The 24,022-nt window shown below is 43.8% G+C and overlaps 1 protein-coding gene across 4 annotated transcripts in view; it reads right to left on the reverse strand.

The window, feature by feature from the left end:
- Positions 1-22,904, reverse strand: part of LOC146866982 (caspase-7-like) — a 182,255-nt gene extending 159,351 nt beyond the window's left edge. Inside the window, exons 1-4 of one of the 4 annotated variants that reach the window (XM_085603350.1) lie at positions 9,672-9,746; positions 7,530-7,759; positions 4,275-4,372; positions 440-600 (exon numbers count right to left, since the gene is read on the reverse strand). In XM_085603350.1, the coding sequence (XP_085459476.1) occupies positions 440-600; positions 4,275-4,372; positions 7,530-7,550 (280 nt within the window). In that variant the 5' untranslated portion in view covers positions 7,551-7,759; positions 9,672-9,746. Of the gene's footprint in view, positions 1-439; positions 601-4,274; positions 4,373-7,529; positions 7,760-9,671; positions 9,747-20,507; positions 20,659-22,759 lie in introns of those variants that run through there. The other 3 variants (XM_085603351.1, XM_085603353.1, XM_085603352.1) reach the window with 3 other exon arrangements.
- Between the last annotated feature and the right edge of the window lie 1,118 nt (positions 22,905-24,022).

Below are 24,022 nucleotides of genomic sequence, written 5' to 3' on the forward strand. Positions count from 1 at the left end.
ATACTAAGCCAGCCTCCTACACTGCTCATGTGCTATTTAAAGCACAGTATTCCCTAACTGTATAGGCGTGCTGTATAAACCATTAAGTAAAATAAATTATTTGAATACAACATACAATGTACACATTTTCAAACTGGCCAAAGGCGTCTTTGGGGCATAAGACGGAACAAAGTAGTTTTGTGGAAAGTTGCTGGTAGTGGTGTGTCCATATGGAAGATCTGTGAGTGTGGAACAATATTAAAATGAAACACAGTAGAATACAATCTAGCCAAAATATGCTATGCCTTCTCCCACTCAAGAAGAAGCATGGAGAAAAAATCAGCATAGACAAAACATAAACTGGCAAAGACCAAACAACCAAACATATATGTTAGCTCTAATGCATCAGTACACAATGAGACATTGGAAAAACACACAATATGAGTATCAATAGAAGTACCTGTACTCCTCTGAAAGTTCTCGTTGTTGATAATAACACATTTGCCAACATGTGTATAGTTCATGTTATAAAGATAGGGTTGTGCAACAACTCGCTGCTGGATGTTAGTGGAGGAGGCTGGTGACTGTTCCTTCTTCTTCTTGCTGCTGGAAAACAGTTTACTTGACCCAGAGTTTAGAGTTAGTAAATGTTGGCAACAATTTGCAAACAGATATTTTCCAATGGATTAACATTAAGAACATGTTAGCAGATATTACATATATGTTATTATTAACCGTGTTTTAGGTTTCATGGGAATGTTAAGGTGCAACAAAACTAACATTTACATGCTAACATTTATAGGGATCATGTTCATGTGCGATGCTTCAAGAAGACATGTTTCGCATTCCAAACTTGCAAAACCAAATTTCATAATCACATTGAACGGTGTTGCAGGGCCGGCTTTAGTGCTGGTGGCGCCCTGTGCGACAATGTTTGTTGGCGCCCCCCCAATGACCACCTCCACCACGGATTCTCTCACTAGCACCCTTTAACAGTCACCTAGTCACCATAACCACACTCTCTCAAATGCATTGAATTAGTTATATAGCGCCACTCATACCAGTGTAGGGTGTCCGAGCACTTTGCATTACAGACATTACACAGAGACAATCAATCATACGTGTGTAAATCAGTGTATAGGAAATGTTACATAAGCCAAAGGACTGAAAGTGTAGGAGTCACATGTCATCCATACTGGTAGGCAGTATAGTTTAAGAGTGCTTGGTGTGGAGAAGCACAAACGCAGAGTCGAAAAAGAAACAGCATAGTTGGGAGTTTTCTTTAATAATAAGAATCGATTTCTAGCCAGATTAACCCTTTTTGAAACATTAATCAATGTTCTAATAATGTATACATTGCAGTGTGTATGCAGTTCTGGGATGAAAGTTAATAGCTCACTATTCTATATTAGGACTTTAAGTTATAAATGGCAAGTAACAGAAGGATGTCTCTTTTGAAAGCAGTAATCTGTTTACATCATATGCACTCTGTAATCTACTTAGTACACGTTCTTTGCAGCAGGCATATTAACCCTCTGCACTAACTTCACATGAGTCAAAACCTCAACTATACAAAATGCTGCTCTCTCTCCAGGAAGATAATTAATCACACGAGTTTTCTTGACATTTATGTGAGGCCTGGTAATTGCCGGCGGAAAGAAACGCTGCAGCAGGTGCTTCAAAAGCTTAATAAACTTGCAAACACGGCGCCCCAAGGAAGCCAGCACCCGGTGCGGTGGCACCTGTCGCACCGCCCTAAAGCCGGCCCTGCGGTGTTGAGAGCACGAGCATAAATCATGCGTCAAGCAAACACACTGCAAAGGCAGATTGGAGAAACTCGAACAAAGGAAACCCACTGAGGATCAAAACATTGAAATACGATATAAATTAGCAAGCTTTAGACAGTTAGAGACATTTTTGGGCCAGTTCGTCAGTACCATGCACTTTTTTCTCTATTGAGTCAGTGTTAGTATAAAACTCACGGTACAAAACAGCTGTGTAGAATATTGTGAGCTGGACTTCATTAAGGAGCAAAAGAAACACGAATGTCTCGATAAAAAACAAGTCACAAATGTCTTAGGATAAAAAGTCTGAAGACAATTCTTGTTTCTGTGAAAACTGCATAAGATTCAATACAGAAAAAAAACTAGATTTTCCTAATCCATCAGAGGAATTCAATTGCTATTATTAAAATATTTTACTTGTTATCCTAGTTCTCCTTAGTTCTCCATAATGAGAATCGTGAGTGAATAATCTTTTTTCAGTACAGGGAAAAGGGGTATATTTTCAATACTATTTACACTAATATAAATGGCCTGGCTTCAAACCCTATTTTGTGAATAGCCAACCGAAATCCAAAAGATTTTGAAATGGCATGGCACACCTTTTATTTCTGAACTTGCAGTACTTTAGAAGTAAAACACAGATGGGGACCAGTTAAGAAGGCAACCCTGAACTAAGCAAACAGGCACTGACACTTTAAGGAGGCCAGAACTCACCTGAAACTCAAAGTATACTGTACAAGAATAGGACATAAGTGGCAAAGGGTGTGACAAATACTGGTAGCCGGAAGCATTACGATACACACTTAAACACATAACTTGCGGGGGGTTTTTTGCGTCTCTACTTAGCACTTCCTTAGATGACTTGGAAGGGCTGGTGTCGCCATGATGCATATGAAATCCATGATTTGGACTCAATAAACAATTGCCATGATTCTGCTGAGCTTGGAAACTTTCAACCAAAAATGGAATTTTAAAGTCAGAGAGGGACAAATTAAAAAAGAATCATCAACATAAAATATGCTTGAGGTGGACACACGGATTGTGGCCTTCCATTTCCACTACTTTTTATTTGGCCCAGACCATTTACCCCACGCAGTCTCTTTGAGAAGAGTGAGATTCTGCAGTTGTTGCAAAACATGGCGCTTCTGTGGGGGTTCAAGGGGCCCTGCTCAATAATTCCTATTCTCAGTGCTGCCGACAAGGATGTCCTGCTCCACCTTCAGGAGCTCCTGAGAGGAGGGCAGCGCACACAAACAACAGGTCCAATCATATAGGACTTCTCCTGCCACTGCTGAAGCCTCCTTTCTACTGCTGCCAGTGATTACATTTATCTGGTGGACCAGTGTTGCTAGGCCAAATGAACATTGCTGACCATCTTTCCCCCACAGGATCTGTTACTGACACAATTTACAGATGCAATCTGGGTGCTGACTTTCCAGGCTTCTGCCAACAAACACCACACAAATTGACAAATCGAAAATACTGCTCGGGGAGAGTGGCTGTTTGACTAGTTGGACATAACTCTTCTTAGGTGATATGTTAGACATATTTCCTCAGATGGAGAAAGTAAGGTTTGCATAGAGGTGGGTGTGGTCACCAATTCATGCTTTGTCCCAGTAAACTCTTTCTTTCAAACGAAAAATTGGAAAATTGAAACAGCGCATGAGTGCACTCTAAACTGTTCTTCATCCATCAACAGCATAATGAATTATAAACTAAAATTGGTAATCTCATGTTTCCATGTTTTTTTTTCTTTTCACAGAGAAATAGTGACTGCAAAGTACACATATGTTTTTCTGCAACTTACTGTGCTGTTATGTGATTATTGAAAAAAAGAATGTTCAGCATTATTCTCGAATGTTTGAGGGTCAGAAGCCGCAAGTAGGCATGGGTGTTCAAGAATCACATGCACATTTGAAGGTGCTTATGAACTGAAGGAGTGGGCATGAGCCTTGTCTGATCATGATTGTCAAATACCCATGCGCGTTATCAAACTGCAAGTGCAATTCGATAATGCATGTTGTGAATTACAATTCTGCAGGTCATATGCGTGTTACTGACTAGCTTTCGAAAATGCACATTCCTGTTCGAGGGCCACTTTTTAAACACCTTTATTGTTTTTTCAAGTCATAAACAATGAGAAAGCATAACATATCAATCAAGATTTCGCTGGGCTCCCAATTTGATGATATAAATAGCGAAATGATGTTTGGGTAATGCAGTACCGGGGTAATGGCTCCACCCACCCACTGGGGACCATTCCGTGGTGCTAGGCGGGGAAGCATTGGGGGCTGGGAGAGCCTCAATGGGAAGGTGGAGTTTCCCCACGGAGGATGCGCGTGACCTAACAATGCTGATCCTTGGGGTGCTCACGCTTCGAGAACCATCACTGTACAATGGGGATGCACCTTTGAGAATCTCATGCATTTAGGAGGATACTGTTGTGCATTAGTGCATTGTGATTTCAGACCATTTTCAAGAATTGTAAAAAGGAGAGAGAGCATCACTCACTTTGTTATAACAGGAATCCCAGTACTCTTGTCTGGTCTGGCATCAGTTGTATCCCCTCCTTCCACATCAGGCACACAAGCAGCTTCAGAGCTTTCCATCTGTTGGACACATGAATAAAGATGTTCAAAGACTTCTCCCACCAGCCTTGAAGATCCTCCAACTGCCAAGGAAGTAAGTACACGAGCCTGCATATAGTGCAAATTATTTATTCAATGCCCAGAGCGACGGCCATAACGTTTCGGCTCCGTGAAGCCTTGTTCACATGAATAAAGATATGCACACAACTGTATCAGTGTTTGCAGAGGTAATACACAGTGTTGCAAAAAACAGTTTGAATGTGACAGACTCAGCTTGAGGTTTTATCACTAGGGATTCCATCAGTTCCAAAGCCTGAATACCGGATCAGGTTTTTTCTTCCAATAGAGCATAAGAATTTCCTTTTCAAGCAGCAAGGCCAGAAATATCCTCTCATTTTGTAAGAATTGAACTTTTAATTTAGCAATGTGTTTTCTCTGAACTTCAATAACAATACATTTCTTGCCTTGAAGTACTTACCAAATTCTGCAACACCAGGACTATTCCATCTCCAGTGTTTCATGGCACCAGTGGTTTGTATGTTTTCATTTTTAATTTCAATACCCACTTTTACCACATGCAACAGAATTAGGATTGTGCCTGCTGAGAGCACTCCGCATCCATTCGCAAAGGAGAAGCAATCTCTGAATGTTAACTACGTGAATGGTAATCACGCAAGTTACTCCCACCCCTAGCGATATCACGAATATGGTTCATATCTGTGTCCAATCAGGAAACCGCTTTCAAGTCATGACCAAGATTTCAAAAACCCACAAACCCCACACCGACTGTAACAAGTGCACTACAATACTTTCATATACAACAGTTCATGCATGTTTAGGCCTTTTTTATTCACCACAGACCAGTCACCACTTTAAATGTCAGCTGTGCGTAGTTTACATTAAGACCATATCTAAATATTGTTCCGGCAAAACACATAGTGACAATCACAGTGGCGGCTGCTCGGGATCCAAAGTAGTGAGCCATCAGGGGGGAAATGGGCTTACAAAAATAAGCACAGACACACTGACAAAAAATGAAATATACAACTTTACTTACCTGCCTCTGCAGTCGCCGCATTGTTCCTCTCCTGACCCTCTACTCCAGGGCTGGTGGACACTGTGCAAGCTCCCAGATACCAATCCTGACACTGCTCTCATGCTGTGAATTCTGTTCTCAGGAAAGTGCTGGGATTGGTCTGAGTGGCCTGGTTTGCTGCTCAGACAGTGCCTGGTTGCCTGTGGCTCTTCTCCACCCAGCTGTAGAATACAGCCGGGTGCGGAAATGTTAAGTGTGCCACACCCCTTCACCCCACTGTTGCCATAGAATGCCTGGCCCCAACCCCGCTCTATGATGCGGCTTGCTGGCAGCCTGCAGGTAAGAAGAAAAAATAATTGATAATAACATTGGTTTATTGTCATTTTATTTTTCATGTGTTTAATTCTGCGTCCACCTAGTTGGGCAACGCTCCTCCGCCATAACCGAGGAAACCGCCCTTAGTGGCAAATGCAAAATGGTTGGTTTTGTTAAAGGGGCACATCATTGCATGTTGGACTCGTGAGAACCGTTGGTCAACAGTAATGCAGTCCCTGTTGGAATATTTATAGTTTGCTGTAATGTTGCAAATTAAGTGTTTCATTTGCCGTGCTATAGTCGCAATGCATTAGCGTTGACCTCGTGCTGCAGTTGTTTTGCGCCTGGTGTCTCAGCGTGCCTAGCATGCGCTTGCTCAGGCACCTTGCCCACCCGCGCCATTGCTGCTCAATCTTGGAGTCATGAGAGTGTAAAGAGGACCACGCCCATCCACACCTCTCTGTACTGTTTCTACAGGCAACGAGGAAGTATTGCGTCCATGTGCTCAGGATGGAACAGTTCCAGTGAGCTTTTTTGGTTGACTCTGCACTTCGGTGCCTCCACTTGTTGAGGGGCCCTCTCAAGGGCAATGAGGGATTCTTGTACCCCCTGGGCCTTATGGTAGATTTGTAAAGGGCTTCATATGGTCTGTACCAACGTGTTCCCTGTCTCCCTATCCAAGTCAGTGTTGGTTGTCCCCATGTCATAATCAGGGTTCAACAATTACAAGACAAACATTGGGAGGTGATGAAACATTGTACTGATGCCAAAGCAGAGTACAAATGGTATGCTGATCCCCGCTGGAAGCCTGAAGCTCTCTTGAAGTGAACCGTGTGGGTCCTTTTTGGCTGTAGTAACTTTAGAAGCGCAGTTTGTGAATAGGAATGAGCTTACTCTTTTGTTGATGTGTGCATATCCCTCCCTATATCCGCTCCTTACTCCTCCCATTCTGCAGTAACTATTCCCCATTTTCGAGTCACTCTCCTCTGTCCCTACCTCATTTACTACAACTAATTCTTGCAGTTGCGACACCCGACAGATCACATTGCAGCCTTTAACATTATATCGCCAGGTTCTGAGTTATAGGGCAACCCCATTATTGTGTATTGATCTCTGAATAGTTTCAGTAAACTACTCTGGAATCCCTCTACTCTGATCCCCAGCCCTCTCTCCAGATCACCAGAGAAAGTTTTGACAGAGCAATAAAGCCCTGGGCCGTAGGCATGTAAGATGCTACACAACGTCCTTTCACCTTGGCCGATGGATCTGCAGCAGTTGTCATGGCATCACAACTCTTAAAGATGACGTGCACGAAGATTGCATTTTGGGAAAATGATGTTTTAGAACCAAAGCACTCTTTTCTGAGTATGTGCCAAACCAAAGAGGAAAAATAATATTGTGGTTTAAAGAAACCGAAGGCAGCCCACCTTACTATCACTTTCCAAGGTAAATGACTAAACTTCGGTGAACCAGGTGCGAAGCTCTGTGCTGTGGGATTCTGAAGACGCACCTGCCACCGAAAGTGAAAGTCACCTGCTTGTCCACTGCATAGAGTTTCATGTACTTCAGCTGCCTTTGACCCGCTGGCATCCATTTCCTAAGACTAGTGATAAACACGCTTTCCTTTCAGTATAAGGTGTCATGGCTTAAAGTTTAGTTGCATCAGCTCTTCACACGTTCAGAATTCGACGAAAAACGCGCTTTTGCCCCGATGGGACGGGCGCTGAAACCCAGAGAAGGTGAAGGGTGGGCGAAACAATACACTCTCTGCCAGACACACAAACAAAGACAGACTGACATACATGAATTATGAATAGCGAGCTTTACCGTGTCGAGTGCAGAGTCCATGGCGAGAGAAAAGCCGCAGGTCCCCTCAGTAACAACTGTCGACTAACTGGGAATAGGTAGAGAGGCGGACACGCCCCCAGCCGCACCTCTACTGCCGATAAAACAGGTCCTCCGGCATTTTAGTCTGTTCGGTTCCTCACATCTTACTTTCACTTTTCGGGAAGTCACGGGGTTCGGTCCTAGGCACTAAGCAGCGCTTGGTTTAGAAGCTTGCAGAGATGGAAACGATTTAACATACATGCCAATCATTAATTTATATTGAATCACAGACATATTTAGACGGAAGAGAGTTAAAATAAAACCATGTTCTCCTTATGAAATCGTGAGTCTCCCGCCTGAATCGGGTTTATTGGCATGTGTGTGACTATCATTTTGACTTGGCAAGACAAAGTCCACAGTTTTGTAAATGTAAAGCAGGCCAAAGTGATTGGGTTTGTCTGCACTAACAAGACTTTATTACCCCCCCCCCCCCCACACACACACACAAAGGGAACTCTTCTTTACAACAATAAGGATCTAAATCCACGACTTACAGGTTGCATGCAGCTCCTCGATGCAGGTATACAGATCACTGTGCTATATTAGATGGCTTGTAAGTGTGAACTGGAAGTGACAAAATGATCTGTATCACAAGCAGTAGCCCTCACACATACCTAATTAAACTCCAGATCCACACATGTTAAACGATGTGCTTTGCAGCAGGCGCATTAGCCCCCTGTGCCACTTTATGAGTCAAACCTGTTACTGAACAAAACACGGAACTCTCCCAAGACCCGTGCTAACCGCTAAAGTTGTTTTACCGCGAATCTATTTCCCTCAAAGCTGCTGTCCAGACAGTGATCTCTCGGCAGCAGGTGTCTTAACCCTGTAGAATATTTTAAAATGCAGCCACTTTGTGACCATCAAGAACAGATTTACTGGACTATGTTCTTGTTGCCAACTTCTATGCAGCTGATAATAAAAAAAAATGTACATGACGTCTGTTAGACTTTGCTTTTCAAACTTGGCCCCTTCCGACTGCACCCCGTTCACTCTGCCGCACCCTGACCCCCAGTTTATGGGTTTACGGAGAAAACTGTTTCCAATTACTTGTTTTTGCGACCGTGATATTTTAGAAACAAAGCACCATTTTTCTGGGAGTATGTGCCAAGCCAATGATGAAAAATTATATATTTTGGTTTAAAGAAACCGAAGGCAGCCCACCCTACTATCACTTTCCAAATGACATTTCTAAACTTCGCTTAAACAGGTGCGGAGCTCTGTGCTGTGTGATTCTGGAGACGCACCTGCAACCGAGAGTGAAAGTCACCTGCTTGTCCACTACATATTTTAGTTGTCTTTGATCCGACGCATTCATTTCTTAAGACTAGTGACAAACACGCTTTCCTTTCAGTACAGGGTGTCATGGCTTGAAGTTTAGTTGCATGAGCTCTTCACTAGGCCTGGGCTAAAATTCCGTTCCGCTCGTGGAAATTGCGATAATTTGACATTTTCGCGTTCCGCGGAGAGTGCGAAAATATCAAAATTTCCGCAATCCGCATTTTACCGGAAATTTTTTGCTTGCTCGCGCTGTAAAATAATACATTCTCGCGTGCGCGCGATCGCCTTACCTGAATCCCCGCGTTCGCCGACAAGTTTTCCCGATCCGGTCGCGTTCTCCACGAGATGTTGGATTGTTGGTAGCCATTTGCGCTGTCTCGCGACAGTTCGCACCCGCAGTAACGTCATTCATCGCGCCATCACGTCTTTCTTCTCGCGATCATGCACCGCGAGACTAGTGAAAACAAGATGGCAACGCCCGCGAGCAACCGCATGGGTAAGTTGGCGAGCCGCGACCATGCAGAAAATACCGCGAACGGGCGGGAAAAAAACTGCCGCATCTTCGTGATATTTCCGCGTATTTGCGGAGATTTTTAAAATTTTCGCGATAATTTGCGAAAGTGAATTTCGCAAATTCCGCCCACCCCATTCTCTTCACACATTCAGAATCCGACGAAAAACGCGCATTTGACCCGCAGGGTGGGCGCTGAAACCCAGCGAAGGTAAAGGGTGGGCGAAACAATACACTCTCTGCCAGACACACAAACAGACAGACTAACATACATGAATAGCGAGCTTTACCGTGTCGAGTGCAGAGTCCATGGCGAGAGAAAAGCCGCAGGTCCCCTCAGTGACAACTGTCGATTAACTGGGAATAGGTAGAGAGGCGGACACGCCCTCAGCCGCTCCCTTTACTGCCGGCAAAACAGGCCCTCCGGCCTTTTAGTACTTTCAGTTCCTTCAGTATCTTACTTTCACTTTTCGGGAAGTCACGGGGTTCGGTCCGAGGCGCTATGCAGCGCTTGCTTTAGAAGCTTGCACAGATTGAAACGTTTTACATAAATACCAATAATTTAAAACGAAAAGTGATACATTTGTAAATAAACTTTGGGGGAATTGACTTTTCACATTAATTTATATGAAATATCAGACATATTTATACGGAAGAGATTTAAAAGAAAACCATTTTTCATTAAAAAAAAAATTTGTGAGTCTCCCGCCTGAATGGGGTCTATTGGCATGTATGTGATTATCACTTTGACTTGGCATGACAAAGTTCACAGTTTTGTAAATGTAAACTTGGACAAAGTGATTGGGTTTGTCTGCATTAACAAGAGTTATTGCCCCCAAAAGGAACCCTTCTTTACAACAATAAGGAGCTAAATCCAGTGGTCGAGGTGGACGGAATAAGAAGGGCACGATGTGCCCCTCCTTCTATCATTCATTAGAGTCCATTCCCCTACTTTTTTATTTTAAACATGCGTCCCAGGAAGGCAGAAATAGCCAAGACCCACAGATAAGGCTCAGAGTTTGTGGGCGATGGCGGAGGGACGGGTGATCAGAGAAGGAAAAGGACTCTGTCTTTTCCTTCTTGTCCTGAGAAGACAAGGGCAGTGTTTACTCCTGCACTGCACTGGCAGCTGCACCCCCCTCTCTTTCTTCCTCTTATTCTCTCTCTTTCCGTCTTGCCCCTCTTCACTTACTGAAAACTGTGACTTCGAGAAACGGTTCTCACCCTCTCATTCCTTCTTTCCTAATTTGTTCCCCCTGTAAAATGGATTTTAAAAAACACTTTTGCTGGAAATGTGGTCTTTTTATGACATTTTCCTATTCCAAAGTGCAGCCTCAGGAAACGTGCATTTGCAATGCAAATAGGTCTCTCATTTGTGAGTTAGAGCTATTGACGTTGTAAATGGCATTGTTTTTTACCTACATGTTTTAATTTTGTAGTGAATGTATGTAGCGTGCAAAATCCCTTGGAAAGGTCCTGCACTTCATAATAAATATATTGAAAAAGAGGCAAAGTGTGGATTGTGTCAACAATTGTTTGGCACGTACCTCATGGGTGAAGTTTCGCCACACATGCACACCGTGGTGCTTTACGAATAAGAAACTCATTAATAAAAGTAGTGCTTACAGACTAACCAACGCGATCGGGATCAGAGCATGTGAATCCGAATCCCGGCTTCTCTTTCATTTTCTAGACTATTTGACTCACTCTCCTGCGTCTTGGTTATCCTCCAAACACTGGGAGGCAATTAAGTTTGCCAAGGGGGCGGGAAGCAGGGGGGCTTCGGGGGTACATAAAAATGTATTCATTGCCTAGTTGACAAAGGTCGCCCGGTGCTATTAGTTAAAAGTGTGCAGATTTCATTAAGATATTAAGAGTATTTTACTTGCATCTATGAGAAAATCGACATTAACTAAACATAATGCCAGAATACATGTCAGTTTTCACAGTGTTTTAGACAGTACTGGTTGCTTAGTTTCATTGCATTTTTGTATTTATTCTTTTACATAGCATCCAAAGTAGGTTACCTAACCCCAAAGCCCCGAGTTGTTAAATGACCCATAGAAGGGAGTGTTTTACAGTTGAGCAAATGTGTCCAAATGTAATTTTGGTAGTGCCATGGAATGATCAGCCAACGAGGTACTCGATGAGCAGGTATTTAAGTACACGTTCAAAACGTACTGTATTGTGGCTGTTTGTACACAACCACCTCTCTGAATGTGTTTATTAACACAGAGCTCCATCTACCAGACAGTGCTCACAGAGGGGCGGCTAAAGCACAGAATAAAATGTATTCATTTATCCTGAGTGTGAAGGCACCCGGAAGGCTTAGGTGCCCGCCCGGAGAGGCTAGGGATCCCAGAGCTTCTACAGACTCTGCCGTGCTCCTCTGTACCAGCAGGGTACAGATCAGAATCTGCCACTTCTTCTAAGAATAGGTGAGGGGGATGAGGTTGGGGCATTCGGAGTTGCCGGCAGATTACCAGGTTATTGAAAGTGATGATTTTGACGTGAAGCAAAGGAGACTGACTTTGTCTGTTTGTCTGCACCAGTCTATTCTCTACCATATACTGGGCTCACTGTCATGTATCCATTCATCTCTCTTTGTTAGAGGTGCACGAGCCAATATATTAATTAGCAGGTAGAGCCAGCCAGAGATGAGCCAAGTGTATACGAGCCAGTGGGCGAGCCGTGAAAATGATCAACATGTTAATCATACCGTAAACATGATGTAAATGTGCGATAATGTCTTTTAGAATTCAAAAAAGTGCATTTCTTTAGCGCGTCACCTCAGTACACAAGATTATAGCACTGAATTGAGAGGAAGTTATGAAAAGTGCTCGTTTTAAGCATGAGTTAAAACAGTGCCGCTCCTCCCGCCCGACAACAATGCCATTTGTGAACTAAGAGTTGTCAGTTGCCATGCATACCCCAAATGTTGCCTAGAGTCTTATTATATTTAGAGTAACATTAAAATCTAGTTCATTAAACACAAGAAGTTTTTGTACACCACCCACCTTGAAATCGCATATTTCAAGGTGGCAATAATAAAGATGAAAACGGAAGTGCCGGCAGGCAAGAAAACACGAACGCGAGTGGGGGGGCGGTGCGCCAGGAGGGTGAGAAGTCACAGGCTGAGGGAGGGTGCGGTGGGGTGGGGAGAAGGGGAAGAAAATAGTGTTAGGAGTAAAGGGGCCAATAGCCGTGGAAGGGTACAAATGACGAATGAGGAGGGACTAACAAGCCTCAAGCCAATCAGAAGGCAGCATTTAAGACAAAAGCCAATGGGCAGAGAGTGGGCAAAGCTTCCACGAAGCTTCCACACTACAGTATATACTGCATGCTTCGCAAAGCGATGCAGCGTATTTGCGCTGCAACGCTAGGCGAGACCTAAAAGAAAATAGTGTTAGGAGTAAAGAGGTTAATAGCAGTGGAAGGATACAAATGTTGAATGAGTAGGGACTAACAAGCCTCAAACTAATCGGAAGGTAGCATTTAAGACAAAAAGCCAATGGGCAGAGAGTAGGCGGAGCTTCCACGAAGCTTCCACACTACAGTATATACTGCATGCCTCGCAAAGCAATGGCAGCTCATTTGCGCTGCAACGCTAGGCGAGACCTAAAAAAGGTTCAAATATGAAAAAAAAAAAAACTAAATAAAGCAAGACAGATTGGTTGCAAAGGGGGCATTTGATTTTATTCGCACCCAAACACATTAGCATCACTTTACAGAGTTTGCCAGTGAAGCGCTTCTTTTGTTTTCTTGTCTTTCTATGAACAGCATTGTTTTCTCTGGTGGGGAAGTGCACCAATCCTGGAGGTACTGCAATGCCTGATTGATGGGTGGATTGGAAAACAAAATGTGTTCACGGATGTGGTCTTTTTATTCCATACTGCTTACGTTTTGTAAGGATATAAGTAATGGACATTGAAATTGGTTCCTTCCGGGCCCTGTAGTCATATCCTTAACTTTTCAGGCAAAAGTTCTCATTGATTTCTAAACAGTAAGAGGAAAAGCATTAAGGTAACATGTTGTTCCTGCTTACATTTCACATGCTTTACTTAATCTTGCTTTCCCATGAGTTTTGCTTATTCCAGGATGTTGTTTTATTTTATGTTTTTTTAGGCAGTGTATTGCTCTTGTCCAGTTCATAATTAGGGCTCCCGTTTCTTTTGATTTTTTTTTTGTTTACATTTCTGTCTGTATTTATCCATATTTATTTTTTGCTAATTTTATCTGCATTTATCCATATTTATTTTGGGTTTTATGGAATAATGAAGCGGAAATTAGTATATTTCCACATTTATTTATCCGGTAAATATGCACTCATGTTTGAATGCCTACTAGGTTTCAATGCTGTAAACACCCGCAAAAGATAAATCAATGCACTTATATGAAATGATGCGATTTTTAGTATCAACCTTGTGCATATCTACTGCTGTTAAAGCCTCTTTACTAATATTCATTTCTTTTTTAACCCCCTTATCTATCAATCTACACAGCTATTTGCCTGGCAATTATGGCAGACAGTATTTAGAATTACTCAAAAAACAACCCAATTTCCGTTTTTATTCACATTTAAAAATAAATACAGACAAGAAAATAAATGTTTTCTGTCCGTATTTATCTGTAAAAGCGGAAAACAGGGAGCCTTAATCATAATTCGAACTGAGTCACATCCAGGTGTTTATAATGGGGCACAATTGGGATGCAGTTGAAGGCAGTGTAAGTTGCTCTCAGGGCGGCAGTATGTTGTTCAGTGAGGGAGAGGATGTGGCACTATGGTCAGAGCTGCCGAGCTTGGAAGTGGGAAACCAGGTTCAGCCTTCATGACCAGTCCCCCAGACCACTCTCCTGAGGGAGCACATTCCCATGCTAAGCCATGGAAGGCCCGCAAGACCTTTGATGCCCTGGTGTCTTAGCACCAGCAGGTGGACCCTAGCGGTGGAAAGTGTGGATTAACCTTAAAGGTCTGTCCATCACAATCCATACTGAAGTTCATCACATCACCAGTCTTGTGGGCAGGCCTATGAAGCTGCACAGCCTAGAGCAACAGTGACTCTGTCATTGAGGTCACAGGACCGCTGAGGAGGTCCGGCTCTATGGCGGTGCAACCGGTGTAACCCCACCCGGCGCTGACTTTGGGTGGAAGCATCATGTTTGCAAGTATAATATGGTTTTAAAAGTGCTTGCTGCCTCCTTCCTGGCCTCCAGAAATTTTTGGCAACAATAAAAATGTCATGATAACTCCGGTGATTACTGTTCTTCCTAGAGAGAGATCGGAGTTTTGTCTGGTGGAAGTTTTGACTAATGGGAAGGTAGTGAAGGGGGTTAATGTGCCTGCTGCAAAGAACATGTACCATGCAGATCACAAAGCGCACATAATGTAAATAGGCCAGTGGGTTACTACTTTTGTCAGAGAGATCCTTTTGTTATCTGCAGTTTTTAAGTTAAAACCCTAACAGAGAACAGTGAGTTATTAACTTTCATCTAAGAGCTGCATGCAAACTGCACAGTATAAATTAGAGCGCTATGGTTTTCCCCCCAGTCTACGATTATCCTAATGTTGCAAAATGTGTTCATTTGGATAGAAATTGTTGGACCCCGCCCTTCTGGCAGGTTCACCCCTGAAACTTTTTGCTTTTTATGGGTGACTTGGTTTAGTGATTTTTGGACTTCTGCGCACTTTACCACTGTGTCCCAGGGTAAAGTGCATGCGTGTTGTGAGGTTGGCCTGCCCTCCCATAGGAATGCATGGGGGAATGTATGTGTCCTGGTAGTTCCTGATGCGTGGGGTGTGCAGGCCCGAGTTTGGTATGTGCGGACTCGTGTGATCGAATGCTGCGCGATGATGTGTGCGGTGTGCATGTACCTAGTGTGGAAGTGCCACTTCTAGAAGTGGGCACTGCTGCAAAGAACATGTACCATGCAGATCACAAAGCGCACATAATGTAAATAGGCCAGTGGGTTACTGCTTTTGTCAGAGAGATCCTTTTGTTATCTGCAGTTTTTAAGTTAAAACCCTAACATAGAACAGTGAGCTATTAACTTTCATCTAAGAGCTGCATGCAAACTGCACAGTATAAATTAGAGCGCTATGGTTTTCCCCCCAGTCTACGATTATCCTAATGTTGCAAAATGTGTTCATTTGGATAGAAATCAATTCTGATTATTATAGTGAACCCCCACCCATAGTTTTAGGCTTTAAATTCTGAGTTTGTGCTTCTCCAGACCAATCACTATTAAACTATACTGCCTACTAATATGGTTGTCATGTGACTCCTACAACTTGTCGTCCTTTGTCTTATGTGACATTTTCTATACAGTGATTTTCACAAGTTTGATTGATTGTCTCTTTGTAATGTGTGTGCTGTAACGTGCTCTGACATCCTCTACTGGTATGAGTGGCGCTGTAAATCAAATTACAGACATCTTAGAGAGAGTGTGGTTGAGGAAACTTGAGGTGCACTGTTAAAGGGTGGTAGTGAGGAAATCCATGACGGAAGTAGCCATTGGGGGAGGCAAACAAACATTGTTGCACAGGGCGCCCCCAGCGCTAAAGACGGCCCTACCCTTGAGGCCAGTCCGCCTCACCCATTGATATCTCCACTGGCCTGGTTTAAGCAGTAGTAGCTGCAACTCCCCATGGATCGGCAATGCAGGATTTGCACGTACACCAAACTAAGGGGCATATTATCAAGGGGTCGCAATAAAATTATCGCCGCTTTAGCGTCTGTTTTCGGGTGAAAAGCGGCGATAATTTTATAGCATTATCATCAAGGACACGCTAGCGCGTGATTCATTGACTTAGCGCCCGTTTTCCACACGCCTCGCCTCGCATCGATAATGAGATGCAAAGGAGGCGTGGCTGTGTAAATAACATGGGATAATATCGAAATGGCAGCTTCGCGATATTATCACCGAGGGGTAGAGATATTTGAAATCGCGTTAAGTATGCCTTAACGCAGGAATGTAACGTCTGTTAAATTCCTGACTAAGGCATACCTAACATGGGGGAAGGATTGTGTGGCTAAGACCACAGGCCCTATCATCAAGGATATCTCCGTTTTCCATGGAACATCGCTCATTTTCCAGCGATGTTCCATGGAAAACACCGCTATTGCTAGAATAATTATCCCCATTGCGCTATGCGTTATTAATACAGCGCTAGCATGGCGATAATTTCCAGCAATAGCCAGCAATAAAAATCCTCACGCTAAGAGCGGCCAGCGATAATTATCGCTGCCGCTTGATAATATGCCCCTAAATTTGCCAACTTCACAGCCTCTCTGCTTCATGCAGAAGCACTTTTAACATGTGCTCCTTGCTTTGGGGGCACTGGAATTATGCAGCAAAGGAGGACAAAATTATGCCACAGTGTTGACTAAATTATGCAGCAAAAAAAATGCAGTATGTTTTCTGATACTTTATTATTTTGAATTTTATACTCATTTTAACAGTCTATGGAAAGATTTTGCCTTATTAGTACCAGTGTAACATACAAATGCAGCAGTGAGAATGATTATCAGTCAACCTTTGCTCAGGGCCGTCAACTTCGCAGCAACACAAGTCACATTTTTAAGTAACTTTTGATCCGTCTGAGCTACAAACAATTTATTAGTTAAAATTGTCAGAATAGACACATGGATAAAGACATACACACAGCTGTATCAGTATTTACAGAGGTAATACACGAGGTTGCAAGAAACCTTTTTCATTGGACAGACTCAACTTGAGGTTTTATCACTGGTGATTCCATTAGTCTCTAGGCCTGAATACCGGATCAGGTTTTTTCTTCAAATAGAGAATAAGAATTTCCTTTTCCACTGGCAGCAAGCCCAGACATATCCTCTCATTTTGTAAGAATTGACCTTGTATTGCAATGAATTATCTCTTAACTTCAATTAGAATACATTTCTGGCCTTGAAATACTTAACACAATTCTGCAACGTCAGGACTAGTCCAATTCCAGTGTTTCATGGCACCAGTGGTTTGTATGATTTAACTTTGAATTTTAATATCCACTTTTACCACATGCAACAGAATTAGGATTGTGTCTGCTGAGAGTATTCAGCATCCATTCGCAAAGGAGAAGCAATCTCTGAATGTTAACTACGTGAATGGTAATCACGCAAGTTCAGTAGCGGCTCGTGGAGGGAGTTCGGTGGAGCAGTGAGGCGGGGCGGGGGAGGGGCAGTGTGGGGAAATGGTAAACACCGGAATATGGATGAACGGAGGTAAGTGCACATTTAAATTAATAAAACGAATTCCTTTGCGTGATGCAAGTTACTCCCACCCCTAGCGATATCATGCATATGGTTCGTCTCTGTCCAATCTGAAAACCTCTTGACTAATATTTCAAAACCCACAAAGCCGCACACCGACAGTAACACGTACAGTACAATACTTTCATATACAACAGTTCATGAATGTTTAGGCCTTTTTTATTCACCCCAGACCAGTCATCACTTTAAATGTCAGCTGTGCGTATGTTTATTTTGAGACCATATCTAAATATTGTTCCGGCAAAATAAATAGTGACAAACGGTCAAGGCTGCTCAGGATCCGAAGTGCTGGGCATCAGGGGGAAATGGGCATACAAAAATAAGCACAGACTCACTAACAAAAAAAATGAAATAAAAAATATAAAACTTTACTTACCTGCCACTGCAGTTGCCGCATTGCTCCTCTCCCGACCCTCGACTGCAGGGCTGGTGGACACTGCGCCAACTCCCAGAAGCCAATCCTGACACTGCTCTCATGCTGTGAATTCTGTTCCCAGCATGATAGAAGCACTGGGATTAGTCTGAGCGGCCTGGTTTGCTGCTCAGACAGCGCCTGGGAGCCTGTGACTTTTCTCCACCCGGCTGTGAAATGCTAAGTGCGCATCACCCCTCTTCCCCACTGTTGGTATAATATTGCACGGCCACATCCCGCTCTATGATGTGGCTTGCTGGCAGCCTGCAGGTAGGAAGAAAACTAAAAAGATAATAACATTTATTTTTTCATGTGTTTAAATCTGCTGCCACCTAGAGGCGCAACGGTCCTCCGCCATAACAGAGGAGCCGCCCTTAGTGACAAATGCAAAATGGTTGGTTTTGTTAAAGGGGCACATCATTGCATGTTGGACTCGTGAGGACCGTTGGTCAACAGGAATGCAGTCCCCGTGGGAATATTTATAGTTTGCTGTAATGTTGCAAATTAAGTGTTTCATTTTCTGTGCTATAGTTGCAATGCATTAGCGTTGAGGTTGTGCTGCAGTTGTTTTGTGCCTGGTGTCTCAGCGTGCCTAGCATGTGCTTGCTCAGGCACCTTGTCCACCGTGTTCACTGCCGCCATTGCTGCTCAATCTTGGAGTCATGAGAGTGTAAAGAGGACCACGCCCATCCACACCTCTCTGTGCCGGTTCTACAGGCAACGAGGAAGTATTGCGTCCATGTGCTCAGGATGGAACAGTTCCAGTGAGCTTTTTTGGTTGACTCTGCACTTCGGTGCCTCCACTTGTTGAGGGGCCCTCTCAAGGGCAATGAGGGATTCTTGTACCCCCTGGGCCTTATGGTAGATTTGTAAAGGGCTTCATATGGTCTGTACCAACGTGTTCCCTGTCTCCCTATCCAAGTCAGTGTTGGTTGTCCCCATGTCATAATCAGGGTTCAACAATTACAAGGCAAACATTGGGAGGTGATGAAACATTGTACTGATGCCAAAGCAGAGTACAAATGGTATGCTGATCCCCGCTGGAAGCCTGAAGCTCTCTTGAAGTGAACCGTGTGGGTCCTTTTTGGCTGTAGTAACTTTAGAAGAACACACAAGATGATGGACGGAATGTTGCACATTGGCAAAACATTCACCCCCAGTCACAGATCTGGGTTTAATCCATCGTTATTTTGCTCACCACGCCACTCCAGTTCAGACATGGCCATATGCAAATCAGTCTTGACCCTGTGCCTCATGGGAACAGTCCAGCCCGAACTGTCAAGCCATGTCTTCCCTGGACCGGAATCAAGCAGCCTAGGACCGGTTTCGGGGTTTCACCCCTCTTCAGCCAGGATAGCTTGACTCCAGTGGCGTAGTGAGCACGGGACCCACGTCTGGGCATACCCTTCCCACATAGGGCGAACAGCAAAACACACAAGATGATGGACGGAATGTTGCCCATAACTTTAGAAGCGCAGTTTGTGAATAGGAATGGGCTCACTCTTTTGTTGATGTGTGCATATCCCTCCCTATATCCGCTCCTTACTCCTCCCATTCTGCAGTAACTATTCCCCATTTTCGAGTCACTCTCCTCTGTCCCTACCTCATTTACTACAACTAATTCTTGCAGTTGCGACACCCGACAGATCACATTGCAGCCTTTAACATTATATCGCCAGGTTCTGAGTTATAGGGCAACCCCATTATTGTGTATTGATCTCTGAATAGTTTTGGTAAACTACTCTGGAATCCCTCTACTCTGATCCCCAGCCCTCTCTCCAGATCACCAGAGAAAGTTTTGACAGAGCAATAAAGCCCTGGGCCCTAGGGATGTAAGATGCTACACAACGTCCTTTCACCTTGGCCGATGGATCTGCAGCAGTTGTTGTCATGGCATCAGAACTCTTAAAGATGACGTGCACGAAGATTGCATTTTGGGACAGTGATGTTTTAGAACCAAATCACTCTTTTCTGAGTATGTGCCAAACCAAAGATGAAAAATAATATTGTGGTCTAAAGAAACCGAAGGCAGCCCACCCTACTATCACTTTCCAAGGTAAATGACTAAACTTCGCTGAACCAGGTGCGGAGCTCTGTGCTGTGGGATTCTGATGACGCACCTGCAACCGAAAGTGAAAGTCACCTGCTTGTCCACTGCATAGAGTTTCATGTGCTTCAGCTGCCTTTGACCCGCCGCATTCATTCCCTCAGACTCGTGACAAACACGCTTTCCTTTCGGTATAAGGTGTCATGGCTTAAAGTTTAGTTGCATCAGCTCTTTACACACTCAGAATCCGAAGAAAAACGCGCTTTTGCCCCGATGGGGCGGGCGCTGAAACCCAGCGAAGGTGAAGGGTGGGCGAAACAAGACCCCCTCTGCCAGACACACATACAAAGACAGACTGACATACATGAATAGCGAGCTTTACCGTGTCGAGTGCAGAGTCCATGGCGAGAGATAAGTGGCAAGTTTCCTCAGTGACAACTGTCGACTAACTGGGAATAGGTAGAGAGGCGGACACGCCCCCAGCCGCACCTCTACTGCCGGTAAAACAGGTCCTCCGACATTTTAGTCTGTTCAGTTCCTCAACATCTTACTTTCACTTTTCGGGAAGTCTCGGGGTTCGGTCCTAGGCGCTATGCAGCGCTTGGTTTAGAAGCTTGCAGAGATGGAAACGATTTAACAAACAAGGCAATAATTAAAAATGTAAAGTGAGACATTTGTGAATCAAAATCGGGGGAATGGACTTTCCGCATTAATTTATATTGAATCACAGACATTTTTAGACGGAAGGGATTTAAAATATAACTACCTTTTATTTAAAAAATCGCGAGTCTCCCTCCTGAGTCGGTTCTATTGGCATGTATGTGACTATCACTTTGACTTGGCAAGACAAAGTGCACAGTTTTGTAAATGTAAACTTGGACAAAGCGATTGGGGTTGTCTACACTAACAAGACTTTATTACCCCCCCAAAGGAACACTCCTTTACAAGGGATCGGAATCCATGACTCACAGTTTGCATGCAGCTCCTCGATGCCAGTATATAGCTCACTGTGCTACATTAAAAGGCTTGTGTGTGTGAACTGAAAGTAAGGGATCTGTATCAAAAGCAGTAGCCCGCACACATACCTAATTAAACTCCAAATCTCCACAGGCATTTTAAACGATGTGCTTTGCAGCAGGCGCATTAGCCCGCTGTGCTACTTTATGAGCCAAACATATCACTGGACAATACACAGAGGGGCATATCAACAAGGGCTTAAAACTAGCACCCTATCAACAACAGGGTGCTAACATGCAAATTTGCATGCGCACCCATTTACTCTACGCTTCTCCTTGCATCTCTAATGAGATGCAAAGGGGGAGTTCCAGAATAAAATAATAGGAGAAATGTCGCTAAACGACATTTCTCCCATTATCAAGAATATCGCTAACCCTGTTAGAGACAAAAAAAGCAGCGCTAACCGCGGTTAACGCTTCTTTTTTACGTCTGGTATTTTTCTGACTTAGCCATGATATCCTATGGAAGGAGGATATCATGGCTAAATTTGTCTGTCCCTATCAACAAGCTAACGTGAGATTATCGCTGGGTTTCCAGCGATAATCTCACGTTAGCCACTTAGCGTGAGGATTTTTATCGCTATTGAGATAAGCGTTGCTAATAGCACGCTATCTCAGCGATAAAAATCAACGCTAGCCGGCGATAATTATCCTAGCGCTAAGTGCGCTTAGTGATAATTATCGCCGGTTGTTGTTGATATGCCCCAGAGCTCTCCCAGAACTGTGTTAACCGCTAAAGTTGTTTTACCGCGAATCTATTTCCCTCAAAGCTGCTGTCCAGACAGTGATCTTTCGGCAGCAGGTGTCTTAACCCTGTAGAATATTTTAAAATGCAGCCACTTTGTGACCATCAAGAACAGATTTACTGGAATATGTCCTTGTTGCCAACTTCTTTGCAGCTGATATTAAAAAAAATGTACATGTAGTCTGTTAATCTTTGCTTTTCAAACTGCACCCCCTTCCCTCTGCCACACCTTGAGCCCCAGTTTATGGGTTTCCGGAGAAAACTGTTTCCAATTCCTTGTATTTCGCGACCGTGATATTTCAGAAATAAAGCACCATTTTCTGAGTGTGCCAAACCAATGATGAAAAATTATATTTTGGTTTAAAGAAATCGAAGGCAGCCACCCTATCACTTTCCAAATTAAGGGGCAGATTTACAAGCCCCTTGCGCCACTTTTGCGTCACTTTGAACATGGGAAAAGTGACGCAAAAGTGGCGCAAGGGGCTTGTAAATCTTCCCCTAAATGTATAAACTTCGCTGAAACAGGTGCGGAGCTCTGTGCTGTAGGATTCTGATGACGCACCTGCCAAACGAAAGTGAAAGTGACCTGCTTGTCCACTGCATGTAGTTTCATGTGCTTCAGCTGCCTTTGACCCGCTGGCATTCATTTCCTAAGACTAGTGACAAACACGCTTTCCTTTCGGTATAAGGTGTCATGGCTTAAAGTTTAGTTGCATGAGCTCTTTACACACTCAGAATCCGACGAAAAACGCGCTTTTGCCCCGATGGGGCGGGCGCTGAAACCCAGCGAAGGTGAAGGGTGGGCCAAACAAGACCCTCTCTGCCAGACACACATACAAAGACAGACTGACATACATGAATAGCGAGCTTTACCGTGTCGAGTGCAGAGTCCATGGCGAGAGATAAGCCGCAGGTCGCCTCAGTGACAACTGTCGACTAACTGGGAATAGGTAGAGAGGCGGAGGCGCCCTCCGCCGCACCTCTACTGCCGGTAAAACAAGTTGTCCGGCCTCTTAGTACGTTCGGTTCCTTCAGCATCTTACTTTCACTTTTCGGGAATTCACGGGGTTCGGTCCCAGGCGCTATGCAGCGCTTGGTTTAGAAGCTTGCACAGAGTGAAACGATTTTCCAAACATGACAATCATTTAAAAACGTAAGTGAGAAATTCGTAAATATAAATCGGGGAATTGGACTTTTCTCATTCATCTATATTGAATCACAGCAGGGCACAAATCTTAAACAAGCATTTGCAATGCAATAAGTCTCGCAGTTACGAGAGTTTCAGCTATTGGCATTGTAAATAACACCAAGAGCTCAAACTTTAATAATGCAAGACCTAGTGCATTGCTGGAGCCCCTGATGGACAACGTACTCTATAGAAATGGGATTTGCAAAGGTTCTGTTGACAATTGTGCTTTCCTCCTGTGCGCAAACACGGGCTTGGAATCATGCCTGGCGGGTGACGCTCCCAGGAAGAGGATTATTTCGAGGACAAAAAGGCGTCCTTGCTGCCTGCAAAATTGAAGACCTTTTGCAGAATACTATAGTGTACAGCCCAAACTCATGTTTTTGTCCTGGTCCCTAAAATAAATAAACACCATCATTTCAAGGCTTTTATTAACAACAACAAAAAACATCTTTAAATCCATATATTGTAGCCAAGAGCATCAAAATCTGCATGCGGTTTCCTTTAATAGGAATTAACAGATTAAAGGTGTCCTTGGGTCAGCCCCGCATGCTTGTATGTTGATTTGATTAATCTTCCTTGGGATCAGATTGTAATGATCCCTCCCACGCCGCAGCTGATTTTCAAGAGACGCAAGCTATCGCTTACTAGCCTCTCCCCCGCGGCAGAGATCGACATTGCCGCCATCTACAGTTATTGAAACTAAAAACGGTGCGGTAGCTTCTGTGGAGCACAAACAAAGGGAAGGCCAGGCCCATTTTAACAAGCTTGCCAAAAATTCTATAACTGTTTCAGATTTTGTATCGTTGCATTTTTTAAAATAACTTTGAGCAATTACGTTTATGTGGAGCGAACCACGCCCATAGGAGTAACGAAGCATTAATTTTCGAAACGACTCTTGTAAACTCCTCCAGTCTCCTCAGAGGCTGTTTGCACATGGGGTACAGGTG

The sequence above is a fragment of the Triturus cristatus genome, chromosome 1_2 (assembly GCF_964204655.1).
Source record: "Triturus cristatus chromosome 1_2, aTriCri1.1, whole genome shotgun sequence".
Lineage (NCBI taxonomy): Eukaryota > Metazoa > Chordata > Amphibia > Caudata > Salamandridae > Triturus > Triturus cristatus.